Source organism: Cavia porcellus, unplaced genomic scaffold (assembly GCF_034190915.1).
Source record: "Cavia porcellus strain 051 isolate PalLab524CR breed Dunkin Hartley unplaced genomic scaffold, mCavPor4.1 scaffold_1, whole genome shotgun sequence".
Taxonomy (NCBI): Eukaryota; Metazoa; Chordata; class Mammalia; order Rodentia; family Caviidae; genus Cavia; species Cavia porcellus.
The window spans coordinates 120,144,600-120,159,981 of record NW_026947484.1 but is presented as its reverse complement, the minus strand read 5'-3'; the positions used below and the strand labels follow the sequence as shown (position 1 = coordinate 120,159,981).

Here is a 15,382-nt window from a genome sequence, read left to right as displayed (position 1 = left end):
TCTGAAGAAAAGAAAAACTGTGTTAGGAGAAAGGGAAAAGGAAAAAATATATAAACACAAGACAGTTAAGATAGTTACACAGCTGGTTTCTCTTGATTCATTGAGAGGAAAATTCCATGTTAGTAATTTTCTGGGTATTGTTTCATGCCTATATCTTGTCCTCTGAATAACTACTGTGAGTATAACAATACACAATGTGTTGATTATTGTTACTCTTCTACGAGGCTGTTTTGAAACTCTATTTTATTGTTATTTCTTACTTTTTTCTGCTTTGAAAAACAAAATAATTATACTAGTTCTAGAACTCATATTAACGTTAGATGAACTTCATTTCATGAGTTCCAAAAGCCTATGTAGTTTCTGTGTTCAATAAATTTTACTTCAGAAGGTTTACTAACAATGTTCATCTACTGAGTTTTTCAATAATTTATTTAGTAATGAAATAGAAAATGCATATATGTTTTTGTTTTGTGGAATGGTTGAAAGATGACTAGTTTGCTTCATTGTAATTCTTAGCAAAAATTCTTGATGATATCCTTTTTTTAGACAGTGCTTAATCAGTAAGCTACAGCCTACAGACCAAAGTTGATCTGCTGTCTGATTTTGTAAAAAAAGTTTATTGAACATTAATATGCCTGTTCATTTATCAATTGTTTAGTGACTGCTTTGTATCAGAAAAGCAGAGCTGACTAGTTACCGTAGAGACTGTAAACCTACAAAGCCAAAAATACTATCTTCTGTTTCCAGAGAAACTCTCTGACTATCTTCTCAGCAATCAGTATCAGTCTTTTGTGGGGCCTCGAAGCTGGCAATGTCATTTCACAGATTTACCAAGTACACATCTTCACAGCCTTATCATTCCTTTCTTTGAAGATATTGATGACATCAGTAAAACTGAGTTATCAAATTGTTAGGATTTATGTTTCCAACTTGTAATTCTTTTAGGGAAAGAAGGATAAGAAATAAATAACAGATTACAAGGAAATATTTTTCTGACATTTCTGAGAGTAAGTGTTAGTATCCTGGAGATTATAAGTTTCATTTAATGCAAGTTTCATTTAAAAAGTTGGAAAGTAACTAAGGTTATTTGAAAAGCAATATTCAGTAGTAAGTCCTCCTAAGGAAAGGCTTTCTAATGAATTAGCATTTTATATGAATGTATTATTATGGATAAGTTTTTAAAAATGAGTATTAGATTGTAACTGCAAGTAAATCTGTATCCCGCTTTATAGTATCTGAAATTCATAAACAGAAAACTCAAGATCTTGCCCACTACTTAACATAAACAAACAATAACAAAAACTTTCTGTGTTTTTTTATTTATCATTTCTTAAACATCATCCATTTGTATCAGAAATTTCTAGAATGTATTTTACAGGACCAACTCCTAGGCCCATCCTTAACCTACCATATGGAAAATTCTAGAGAAAGGCATAAGAATTAGCATTTCTCACCGTGCTAAAACTTTTTATGGACAGAGTGTGAGAAACTCTGGTTTACTTCAAATTCTTTCACCTCTATAATATAATCAACTGAAACAAGGGTCAATTTTATACGAAGGGTCATCTATTTAAGTAGTATCGCCAGTAAAGTATTGTTGAAATGCCAAATGTATGTGTGACACAATAATAGACAATAAACTAGATTAATTAAAAGGATGTTACTGAATTACAGTGCCAATTGTAAAAGGTTTATCATGAATGTATTAATCTTGAAGCAATGGAAAGTAATTAGCATTTAAATTAAGCTGTAGGTTAGCCACATTAGGGAAAGGTTAGCTTGCTGTGAATTTTTATAAGGTTATGGTGCTATTTTGGGGTTGATTTGAGAATTGACTATATTTTAATGAAAATTTTGGAATGATGAATTTGTCATTATTAATTGAGCTACATACTAATTGATGAATCTTTGAGCCTCACTGCATTCGAGCAGCTATTAAAATTTGTATGAAATAAATCTAAATGCAAAATTTATACATGTTATTCTTAAGTATTTTTAATACTTTACTATTATATTTAAATGTATTAAATTAATCAAAAGGCTGATAACACAGGATTTATGGTTTTACTTACCTGTAACCCATTTTGAAATTTTAGGTCGTGTGTGTGGTAAATAATTTCAAAGGAAAACAACCAGAAAATGATCATATACACATGGATAATCTGGCCCAGATGCCAATGATCAACATTCCTCGAGTAGAAAGTCCTTTGGAAAAGGTAACATCTGTACAGGTGATTGCTAGTTTGAATTCTCAAATGTTATTGTTACCTAGATCAAACTAATAATTAGTTTCTGCACATGTATCAGGAGAATGCCTACATACCTATTGTTGACTAATTTAACCTCACAGTTTGATGTGCTATTTAGCAAGAATTTAGCCACTGAATAGGTTATCGTAGAAAAATGCATATCTCATTTAAAATGTTTGTCTCATCCCTCATGTCCAAAGCTGAGTCCTGTGCATGGAATCCATGCAGTACTTCAGAGCACTTCCATGTAAGAAACATGGTACCCTGATTTCACAAATGGACCCAATAAAATGTTTCCACTTGAAAATGTAATCATTTTCTTCATGAAACATTGCATTTCTTTCATGCTTCATGCCTATAAGAACATACCTCATTCAATACCTGGCACACAATCAGGGATTAATAATATTTTAAACCTCAGCATATGAGGGCCCAGCAGCAGGAATACCGCAGGCATACTCTCCTATTGGAGGAGGCATGAGGTTTGAGCTGGGCTGGATACAGCCAGACCCTGGAGCACTTTGATGGGGGGACATGGCCTCACCTAGCACGGAAGAAAGCACAGAGCCAAACATTTTTGTAAAGCAGATAGGATATCTATATTCCATAATATTGATGTAGTTGTATGCATTTATAACCAGTTATATGATTTCCCAGAAGGCTGCTAATGGTTTCTGCTCAGCTCTGTCCATTTCTACATTGTAATCAGTGTTTTAGATAAGAAGTTGAGTCACCTGCTAATGAGGTGTATAGAGGGTGGGAATCTGTGAGGCATATCGGGTGAAGGAATAAAAGTTCTTGAGAGAAGGTACAATTAATTTGCTAGAAAGAAAGAAGTGTTTGTATGTAGATTAAAAAAAGTGAGTTCATGTGTAGGTTAGGGGACATTTAGGTTAACTGCACAAATGAGAAAGGCTCCGTGGGACAGCGAGGCACAACTGAGCATATGTGAACAGCATGAACAGCTGCCAAAATTATTTCCATGATCTTAAGACCCATTTAGGGAAACTGATATCCAGAATGAGAAGATCATAGATCTGCTATGCTTATTTTTGGTCAGAATAACTTGAAATTTTGTATACAGTCTTTGGCAACATGCTTATCAGACAGAGAGTGGTAAAATAGAGTAGCCAGCACTCAATATGATGTATAATTCTAAATGAATATATGTAGAAGGGTGAATGGATTCAAAATCATGTATTATGAGAGATTGTTGGAGGAACCAGAAGTGATTAGCCTATGGAAAAGAAACGTATAGACAAAGCCATAGTTTTCTATAAGCATCTGGAAAACTATTGTAAGACAAATTAATGAGAATTGTTCTGTAGGACCTCAGAGAGCACAAATAGGACAAAAGAAAAGAATGTGGATTTAAGAAGATAAGCAAAGGCTGGAAAGAGAAGAAAACTTTCTCAATAAAATGACTGTTTCAAGAGTGATTTTTTTCCTGAAACAATTCCAGAACAGCTAAATAATCACTTAGGTGTGACCCTATGGAGGAAAATTCAAGCCTTTAAGAGAGTCTAGAGATGCTGATTAATTATAAAATGATGGTTCTAGTAATAGCTACCATTTAATAATTGTACATGTCAAATACCATGCTGATGGTTTCTATAAGCTCCACAAAAACATTTCTGTGCTCTACAAAAATATTCTCAGGCCTCATAACAATTTTTAAAGCTGGCTCTTAGTATAGTGGCACAGACTGCGAATGATCCAGAAATATTTCATCTTCTCTTCTTCCTTTTTAGTTGGCTGCCTCAATTTTAGCCACATCAGTCCAGCTGCTCAGCTCTGGTCCACACTGCACACTTTCTCTTGCTTTCAGGTGTGACCAGAAAACAAGTTTAGAACAATGAAATGTGAGCAAAAGAAATAAGTTCAGCCTCTGATATGCTTCCTGGAAGACTTGCCTGGGCCTTCTCTACCCATGCTCACCAAATGAATGAGCTGGTGGCTGGAACCATCTTGGGGAGTCCTTTTCCAGGAGGGCAAATCTACCTTGCCAGTTACCTTAATAGATGAACTCTTAGAGTGGAGTCCACATACCCACTCTATGTACATGAGTCCAAAAACAAAGTGAACTGCTTTCTCCTCTGAGCCATTTGTTTATTTAAATTTCTCTTCTATAGGAGCTTAGCAAATACTCTATTACAATAAGTTTCCCTACTCACAGTTAATAAATTGAATTTCCAAGTGTTTATTTTCAAAAGTCCACATCATTGATGAGCAACAGAGAAAAATATGCAGTGTAATACTATGAGACATGTATCTATATCTATTCAGTTTTAAAAACTGAATAATATATACAAAATTTCATCTTGTTTAACTTAATAAAGATAGAAAACAATGGAATTAAGGAAAAGATTTTAAGCATATTTTGAAGAAAATAGGGTAACATTCATCTTTTCTGTTTGCATCTCTGAAACTTACTGGAATGATAACCAATATTCTACTTTCTAGCATATTTATTTGCATTATAGCTTTTTATTAACTTCCAGTTTTGCCAAATATTTCTATACACTGTCGCATAACTCCCTATATTAAATGATTTTAACATTACTATGTATTTTACGCTAATTCATTTTTATTTATGCTAATTTTATGCTAATTCATTTTATTTTTATTGTGAGCTTTAAAATACAAACTGGTAGAAGGAAACAATTTTATTAGAATAATAAATTTCCAGAGACAAGTATTTATGAACTTCTTTCATTAGTTTTATTACTGTTCCTCATGTCAAATGCATGTGCTTTGTTTTCACTCTGGTAGTTGGGGATAGTTAGATTCATTCTCACTTTATGGGGATGTATGGGTCCCCTCTCTGACTATTCCATTCCTGTTGTCACAAAGGATGCACTGAGCGTGGTCTTCCCCTACCCCTTTCCATACACACAGGTCATGGGTAGATTAGGAGGTGATACTAGGAGTATAGGAGGAATATATGTCCGGCTTCCCTTGCAACTGTATTGCAACATTTCTTTGTACTCCTCAGCCAGAAGGAGAGGAAGATCATTACACAAAGGTGTCTACTATAATTTTTTCTACTTTCCTTGTAATAAGGATTACATAAATCAAACACATTGCTTTGACTATAATTCACATTGATAAATATGGTAATATGAAATTCTTCCTAAATACTTTGATCTTAATAGTTGATTGGTGAACAGTGACATTAGTTGGGAGATGTAGTCAGGGGTTGTGAGGACAACAATTAGAATCAGGACATGGAATTTGTAATATTGTTTTATGATGGTCACCCAGAGTTAACACAAGAAAATGCAGGAAATCTATCCACAACACTAAAGACATAGAATATTTAGTCAAGGACCTGATTCTCACAGCAATGTTCCACATGAATCCAGATGAAGACCCAGAGCTCATGACAGTACCTTCCACGAGTCCAACTGGAGGTCTAGAGCCCACAAGGACTTATACCAGTCTCTTTTACGGATCGATGCTGGGAAGGCCCAAAGGTCAGCAGTGGAAGCTAGAAAGTGTAGCAGAGTGAAGGAGCTGTGCTGGCAGGTTGAGGGTTCTATGCTGGAGCTGAGAAGTCCCACTCACAGCAACGACCAGGGCTGTCCTGAAAAGCACCACAGGCATCCTCAATGACACGGAATGCCCCGAGCTCCTCTGACGATAAACACAGTTGAGTACATGCCAGGAAGCCAGTGTGACAAGTTCATCCTGAAGACACAAGTGGCACAAGTCTTCCTCTCCTCTAGAGCCAGTAAGCAATGTTTGATGTGAGGACCAGAACTCCTCCAGGAGAACCAACAGCTCCAACGGCAACACATAGAACCCACAATGCCACAATTCCTGAACAGCTCAATGCATCAATGCATAGCTTCTCCTTCTCCACATCTGTATTTATGCTGGCAACTTTCCTCAGGTGGAACATGTAAACTCAGAGCCATACTGATGTAATCCAGCTGGCATTAAGTTGACCACCAGTTTTTAATCCATAACAGGAGACAAAGGAAGAGTTATTTAAATTTCAGTCCATAGGAATGGCCAAGAGTTTTAGCATTATTATGCCAATCTATCGTTTTCTTATTGTCAGTTCCATATGAAGAAAGCAAAGAGTTTCTTCCAGAAGTTTTGTACTTATATAACCCCTTAGTTAAAAGTATGTTTGATAAACTATAAGCTACTGAGTAATTATAGCATACAAGCAATTATTTTTATGCCAGCAATTTATCCCTTAATTATAGGGAATTTGTCATATGGTTAATTACCATAGTTTATGAGGAAAACTCATGATTTTTCTGAGTTATGTAAATCAGAACATTTATTGCATTTAGTTTTTATGAAAAGAGTTAGTCATCCGTGGAAACTGATCTCTCGTATCCAATGTCCAATAAATGTTTAAGTTACCAGTAACTTTATTACAGATGTTAACCATGTAAAATCATGAAAAGTCTAAATTCATATCTATAGAGTTGTTAAAGCAATGGCAACACATTCCTACAAAGAGATTCAGTATATTCCAGTATGGTGTTTCTGCTTATAGGATCTAGAGATAGACTGGCTAAGAATTTGGGGAGTTTTGAATTTAGGTAGCTCACTTAAATGCTCAGTGACTCTTTTATTATTTCATAAATTGCTCTTTATGAGAGTTAAGTAAAATAATAGTAAAACACAACAGCTTTTAGTGTGCATGACATTTTTAATAATTACTAATTATTATTATTACTCCTTAAGAGTTAAAATGAAGAAAGTAAATCAAGATGTGGAAAGTTTTCCAATATATAGAAAAGTGTTTTTAAGGAAAAAATATATATGTGCACATACATTGTACCACCTCGGTTCACAAACTTAATTTGTGCCACAATTTTGGGACAGAGCCATTTTTCTTTTTGTTCAGGACAAATGGATGCAGGTTTGTTTGTCACCTGATGTAGTTTGCAAACAAAAAGAAAGTATTGCTTTCTTTTTGTTTTCTCACAAAAAACTGCTTCTTTTTGTGAATCAAATTGTTTACAAACAAAAGTGTTCATGAACCCAGGTACCACTGTGTGTATGTGTGTGTATGTATGTGTGCGTGTACAATGAAGCCAGTTACTCAAAATGTCATGGTAGATATTTATTTCTAGTATGACAGAAAGGAGTATGTGGATAAGAGGTTGAGAGAGAGAGAAAGACAAGGAAAGGCAGAGAAAGAGACATAGAAATGTAGACAGAAAGAAAGAGATAGATGATAGATAGATAGATAGATAGATAGATAATCAGAGCAATGCTTAAATCTAAGGAAACCACTGAGACAGTGCACCAAGACTTATCTGCATTCCTCAACCTTTCCTTTCTTTCCCTTCCCCTCTTCCCCCATCTTCCCTTCTCCCCCACCATGTTGATATATGAAATGCCATACTATTCATAAATAACTGTATGACCAAGAATAAGTTTAATTTTAAAGTATTACTCAGTTTTCTTAACTTCTTTCAAAAGTCTTGGTTATGCTTCTTCATGGGATTAGCAACCTGATCTGCTCAGATTGACCAAAATCCCCTGAAAAAAATTCCTTTAGTATAATTTAAATTCCTATACTCCTTTTTTATGATTCACGTGACATTTCTGAAAATGTGTGATTTATTTTTCTTGCCAAATTAAACATGGGAATCTTGGTTGGTGGTAGTTTCGGCACTTTTAAACCCTGGGCCCCGCTTTCCTTGGCATACCCGCAGCTATACCCCTGGTAGGCCCTATCAGCCCTGAGGTCCTGCATGGCAGCTATGTGCAAATGCCTCTCATGTGAAGGATCTACAAAGTTCTCACCCACTCAAGAACCTATAAAGTGAACTCTTTGTGGGTCACTACCTCTTCATGACACAATTTTTTCTGGCTCCTCCTATATGGACTCATTTATTCCGAAGAAAATCTCCAGTGAGCTGCCTTCACTGTATTTCCAGAAACATGAAATGTCAATTACCCTTGTGAATCCAAGAAAACAAGCTTAACACTCTTCTAGAAAATGAAGATGGAGCCATTTACATTTTTCACTTTCATTAGTCTCTTGCATCAGAAAGAATAAATATATTAATAGCAGTGTAACCAAGAATGAGAACTAGATAGCATACAATGTGGGGGATTTCTACTAGATATGCGGTAAAGTAAACCTAGTTTGAAAGAATTTCCCCAAAAGATAACTAACTTTTTTCTTTGCCACTGAAGGAGCACACAGGAGTAGCTAAAGTCCTAGAGTCCTATTAACAATTCAAGTGACTGTGAGATATAGGAGGAAAGTCTAGAGAGTTCATTCCACTTGAAGTGAGTTTCAACATCTCATACCAACACCATTTTGAGGCAGATTTAGAAAATTGGCTAATACTTACCCCAAAAAGGCTTCAGGTAAGAAGCTTTCTTCTGATGAGGCTTCTTATTAACATGGGCTCATACTAGATGAATAAACTATTTTCTAACCTCGATGTGCTATTATCTTTATTCAAAATTAAAAATAAAAAGTAAAAATATAAAATAAAGAAACGATTGCCTCCAAGGATTGTACCCATCCTTCTGGAGAAGAAATTATGTTGTACAGATCAGCTGATTTTTGACAGTTTAACAAACATAGGAATAAAACTGCATAGAAATAAAATTATCTTTCTAGAAATGTCCATGGTCTCAACCTCTTTTCACATTCTACTGAAGATGATTATCAAAATGATGATTTAAAACTATATCATCTAGATCTTTCACTCAGAATCTATGTGTAGGATTTCCTCACTATTCATGAAAATAGTTATAAGAACATTGATGAGTCCTCTTTCACTTATTTCAGGAAAATAAACTGAGCAAATCTACCCTGATTTAAGCATGAGTAATCAGCATAAGAATTTAAATCCCTTCAAATGACTTTGTGATACAGGAGAGAAAGAAAATGTGCCTTTATTTCAAAGATTAACTGTAAGAAATATATTTATTATAGATAGCATCTCCTTTTTACAGTAAAGGAAATTCAACAAATCATATAAAGTGAGAAACGAAAGACAACTGGTACAAATAAGAAACTAGTGTAAGAAAACAAATAATGCCAATTAATAAAATCAATGCTAAAATCCATAAGGAAAACAGTCCACACTAAAAAACGTCCAAGTGCTTATATTAACAACAGGTTTTGTAGTAAAAGAACAAGAGACTGAAATTGACCTGAGAAAGGTCAACAGATACCAAACCACAGAAACCTAACATATGAATCATGGTATGTTCTGAAGGAAACAAGAGATGTCATAGCAACACTCAAAGATACATTTTAAGGAAACTCTTCTTCCAAATAAATACTTCAATCTTTCATTTGGATGATCAACCAGACAATATAAAGTTGAAATGCATAGCAGGAATTAGATATTTATCATTGAATTTTTTGGATTTCAACTAAAGAAAGAATCCTATGAATACTGTAGTGGTCAGTATTATTTTTCACAATTGCTAACTACTTGCTTCCTTCAGCACAGGGATCATCCTGCTTCACTTACATGATCAACAGCACAGCAATAGAATTGATTCATCAGTCAGAGCAACATTGATCTTATGGAATCTTCTAGAAGAAGCCCATATTACAAATAACGATTGTCTCCTCAGCGTAGGCCAGAATGGGAAGACGTGGAAAGCAGGCTTCAAATAAGATGTAGCCTCAGAAGAACTATAAAACACAGCCACCAACATTTAGTAGGAGAAATAATTGTTGTTAGAAACCATTGAGTTTCCAAGGGTATCCTACAGTGTAATATGAACATGAGACCATACAAACAAGTCAGAAAAGTGAGTTACCTGCCCAAGACGAATACCATGTTGGCCTCAGACTTCTCCCTCCAAAACATTAGATGTAAGTTCTATTTGATTCCATTTATGGTAGATGGACTCATGTCATCAGTGTCTGCAAGGAGTAAATATGACAGTAACAGCTCTATATCTACCTAAAATCTAAATATTAATATTATCACAAAATGATCAACTAGGTAAGAAGTCAGACAGTATACTACTAATAAAAAGTTATTAGACAGTGTTTACCAACTGAGTAATGCACCAATGTTCAGAGCTCTCAAATTAGGAAAGTTGAGATGAATGAATTGACAAGGTCTCACTAGTAATTCAGGCTGGCCTTCAACTCACTAAGTAGTTCAAGCTGGCCTCAAACATACTGTGATCCTCCTGCCTCAGTCTGTGGAGTGCTGGGATTATGTGTATGCCGGGTATATGCCATCAAGCCCAATGGGAAGTCATTTATATAGAGAATTGGAATAATTTATAATAAAATTTGGTAACAAATATTACAAATTATAAAATTTATTTTAAAACAAGATATATAACAAAAGAAAGTTATATAAAAATTACAAAATAAAACAGAAATCTAGATAACACCAACACGTATAAGACTGGACGTTTCCAGATTACTAAAATGTTGATGCCTATCATATATAAAGCATCCTGCTTAAAAATGATAACATTTTTGAACAGTCAGATTATTATTGGTGAAATACAAATGAGACATAACTGCATAGAAAGATATTCTCTGTCATTTTGGACAAAAATTCTTGAAGAGTCTTTCATTTGAATTTAAAAAGTTGACTTCTACTCTTTGAGCAACTGGGAGCCATTAGGAGTTTAAGGAAAGATCACATTCAGAATGGAGAATAAACCAAAGGCCAAATGGAAACCAGAAACAAATAATCTCCAAAGGTATTACAAAACTGCAGTTGAATGCTAAGATGCTGTCAACCAGGGATCGATAAGCCATGTCTTGTCATTCTGACTAGCCAGGTATCATTTGGCATAGCTGTTTTTGGTCAGGTGCAGATTCTGAACAGAGCAATTATCTCACCATTCCTGTGATTCTTGTCCATCCTTACTTGATTCTTTTGGCTCAAACTGCATCATGCCCATAACGAAGCATGGAAGACTTTGTTCTTTCTCTCTTTTTGTCCAGCCTTGTTTTCCTTTAAAGCTTGATGCTGACATCCATACATCAGTATAGGTCAGCACATGGGAAACAATGTGCACGTTATGGATTTTAACTGATGACATTTAGAAAATCTAAAGAAAGAGGTTCTTTATCTATCAAGAGAACAAATACATTTAACAATAAATATATAGGTGGAAGCCTTTTTTAGATAATTGAGTATTTCCAATATATTAATGTAAAATTAATATCCACACAGTTTTATTAAGACAACTGTAGCAATCCACTATAGCTACTCATTGCAAATTTGAGATACCTTTGAAAGTTCAAGTTGGTAGAGTCAAGTATATGAAATGCTTTTTGGGAATTGTTTGCCATCTAAACCTAAGTATTATTTTCTGCTTGGCTGATACAATCTTGATTAGTTGAAACAAAGGAAATTTCTTCTTGTCACCAAGAGGAAGAAGGTAATTATAGATACAGTTTAGAAGTATGTTTAATTTTATACTCAGGGTAAGCAATGTTTCAGTAACCTGTACCAATCAACAACAATTACTTAACAGAAACATTGGCTGAATGAAAGTTGTAGGCAGTGATAACAATCCAAAACTCTAGAAATGTCATACTAAGAACAAATAATTACAGATGGAAATTATCATATTTAATTCTTGTGGTGATTTCAAAAGCAAACTATGTAGAGAGAAAAATTCTAAGAGAATTCATATATGGGACGAGATGGTAGACAGAAAGGTCTAACTTTCATGGGTCTTAGGATAAGAAGCTTGGAAGACAGAGTACAGGAAGACAAAACATCCACTAAATATCTTAAGTACATTGATATTAATTGATTTGTTTACATGAACTTTCAAATCACATTAGGGAAACACAGAGAAGAAGTGAAGCAAAAGCCTTTGCTGTAGTCCTTCTCAGCGCCTTACTATGTCTTGTAAAACTTGAAGCAAGGCGCATGGTGTGTAGTTGATTCTATGTTTTGAATACAAAGCTGTTTCTAGGATCATTCACTACTACTGCTTGTTTTAGGCAGTACTTTTTCCAGTGAAAAGTAGCACATTAAAGTAAGGATTGATTTTGTATGCTTGACAATGCTTACTTTGCTAATCAGTTTCTTATGGCAAGTTATTGGGATACAGGCCAAGAGACTCTAATCCAGCAGGCCCTGTTTGAGTTTGCAGATCTGGAATTATATCTGGCACCTCAGGTGATTTGAGTACGGAGCCAGTACCTTCCCTGGATCCATCTGGGCCAGCAGCACTTCTGATGCAGTGGTTCTCAATATTGGTGGTATGTTAGAATCATCCAGAGAGCCTTTAAAAACTCCAGCAATCAGGCCATGCCTCAAACCAATTAAATCCAAATCTCTGGGGTTGCATCAGTATTTCCTTTAAGCTCTTTACATAAAACCACGGATGAGAACTAGTGCCCCTAAAGATTTGATGTGCAAAGCCTTCAGCTTCTTTGGATTCTCTGGTTTTTAAAAATACTTCATAAGATCTGTAGCTAAGGCTCCAGTAAAAAAGAACCCACCTTTGGTTTAATTAGTTTATCAAAGAAAGCCACCCAGAGACTCATTCTCCAGGGAGAATGGGTCCTTTGGAAAGTTGTATCAAGACATTTTCTGTATAGTACAAAAAGAAAATCCTGAATGGAAACAAAACGGAACTAATGCAAAACTTTGCACTGAGGGAGAGAACCAATGTAGGGAGAGAAAGAGTCCAAAGAGTCTCCTTTTTCAAGGAAACCTTTATTCTTTAAATTTTTAACATTTATGTCTTCATATCCCTAATTTCTTAAAATAACAAAAAATTGGCTAACATAAATTTTACAAAAATTTGATAACCTCAAACCTGAATTCCACTAATAATTTTTTCTTAGGTTTACCTAAACGATATTTCTGTTTAGAAATATCAAGCTTGCTAGGAAGAAAACTTACTTATGACACAATAAGGTGCTAGAGTTTGGAATTCTCTTCCTCTCTGCCTTCTCTTTTCTTTCTTCTTTGGTCCCTTCACTGTCCTCTACTGGCATGGTCAAATAGATAATTGCTGCATTTAATTTAGAAATTTCAAAAGGTCTTTTTAAAAAGTCTTGATTACTTTCTCATTATTTCTTTTTTCTTTTTCACTTTGATTTTAGCATGCTTCTGTGGTTTTTCTAAACTATAAAGGAATAGTGAGTATGTTTCAGTAAGGACACAGAACATTGTGTATGATCTCATTTAACCTTAATAATGGTCCATTAATATGGGATTATCTTTATTTCACACATGAGAAAGCTGCCTCAGATTAAATTTCTTGAGAAAATTTTCTTTGTAATGGAGCCACAGTAAAACATTTGACCTTCAAACTGCTGAACTGCAGTTTCCACTGTGTATTTTGCTTCCATACCAACAGGGCCAATGATACAACTCATTGAATTAGCATCATTATATGCTTGTGTTCCATTTTATACTTAAGTTAAAAATCTAAACTTACTCTTGATAATCTCTTGTTAAAATACTAAGCCTTTCTGTAATCAATCACCTTGAAAGAATGGAGTTGAAATACTGTCTAATATTAGCATAAATGCTACTGTCTAGTAAGGTAAAAATATAGAACTTTAATTAAACTCATAGTTTGTCTAAGAAGCCAATATTTAAATCTTATGTGAAACACATTTTGTAGGTATCTCGACATCAATCTACTGAGAACGGTCAAGAAGAAAATTCACAGGGAAGTTCCTTTAAAGACTGTCTTGCAAGGTTCTTCAGCTGGATAATGGGAATAAGCCACTGTGAACACCTTCAATTAAGGCAATAAACGTATGTGCGCTCAAGCGCACTGGTGTGGGAGTTGGGTTGCAAAGCTAAGGCAAATACAGAAAAATATGTCCTTCTGTGCAGGCTTCATTCTAACCAAAAAGAATCTAGAAACTAAAGAGCCTGATTGTTGTTATTGTTATTCTTAATATCAACCTTTCAAATATATTTCATTTATATCCAATGTGAATTTAGTATTGCTTAAATAAATAACCCTAATAATGGCTCATTAAAGTTTGCTTATAGCTGCAGTTCTGAACACTTTTCTCTAAACTACTTATTTTTTTATTTTGTTCTATTTTTAAAAGAGAAATGATGAATGGCAGATTTTATCAAGTGGCAAATCATCAAATTTTTGTATCACAAATTGATAGTTTTGTATAAGTAACATATTTTTGCTATAAAGAGAATACATTTTCAATAATTACTCATACAATAGTAAATTAGAGATTCTCACATAGAATTTATCACATTCAAAACAGGCATGCTAATAGACATTAAACTTTACTAAATTTAAAAATCTAAAAACACCTTTAAGAAACAAAATACTTGTTTTTCTATAGTATCCCTGCACTCAAGGACTAGACTCAGTAGTTTGCTACCAGTTTGCTGTGGATTTGAGTGAACTTTCCTTTATGGAACATGTTTTAGTCTTTATCTACCTGGGTCCTGGCTCTGACATCTCCATCGTAAGCCTCAGAGTGTGCAATGGAGGAAAGCACTAGGTGCTGAAAAATTCAGCTGTGCCCATGCATGAGATTTTAGGTTACCTTTGCCTGTTTGTGCTGTGGCCTGCAAGTAGGGATTAGTGTTGCTTATTAAGAATTCATACAAATTGATTGGTGGTCAAACAGGGGATCTGAAATTTTCCAATGCAGTTAGGGCTTTGTTATATTACTGACAAAAATCGTGCAGAAGTAACGAACAGTAATATCTAGCATAAGAATTATTACATCTGCATATGTATTTCAAATTATGCATGTAATTATCTTATTACAGTTCATTGTATAATATAGAAACACAGTCTTAATATGTGGTGACATATTATCTTCTTGTTTTATAATTGTCTTGCTCCTTCACTAGATGCCTTTCAAGGAAAATCACCTTTTTGTTAGGAAAAAAATAATAAAAATCCCTATTGAGAGAAGTAATCCATTCACAAGGAGGGCTCAGCATTCATGGCCAATCATCTTGTTGGGGTTCACTTCCCACAGTTGGATTGAGGGTAAAGTATAGCACATAGCTTTGAAGATGCATTCAAATAATGGCATATGGTTATCCCTTTGGGGACAGCCCTGATTGATGCCTGTTGTCTTTGCTTATGGTTAGCATCCCTTTAACCTCCTTGTATGCCCAGGTTAAACAACAAGCTACATGGTCATCTCCTCACGGTTTCTGCACCTTTTGTGTTAGTTTCTC

The 15,382-nt window shown here is 34.7% G+C and overlaps 1 protein-coding gene across 4 annotated transcripts in view; it reads left to right on the top strand.

Moving 5' to 3' along the window:
• Window positions 1-15,382, top strand: part of Plppr5 (phospholipid phosphatase related 5) — a 104,239-nt gene that overhangs the window by 86,226 nt on the left and 2,631 nt on the right. The window contains exons 5-6 of one of the 4 annotated variants that reach the window (XM_063254753.1): window positions 2,097-2,216; window positions 13,830-13,966. In XM_063254753.1, coding sequence (XP_063110823.1) covers window positions 2,097-2,216; window positions 13,830-13,964 — 255 coding nt within the window. In that variant the 3' untranslated portion in view covers window positions 13,965-13,966. Of the gene's footprint in view, window positions 1-2,096; window positions 2,232-13,829; window positions 13,967-15,382 lie in introns of all 4 variants that reach the window. The other 3 variants (XM_063254747.1, XM_023561290.2, XM_063254763.1) reach the window with 3 other exon arrangements.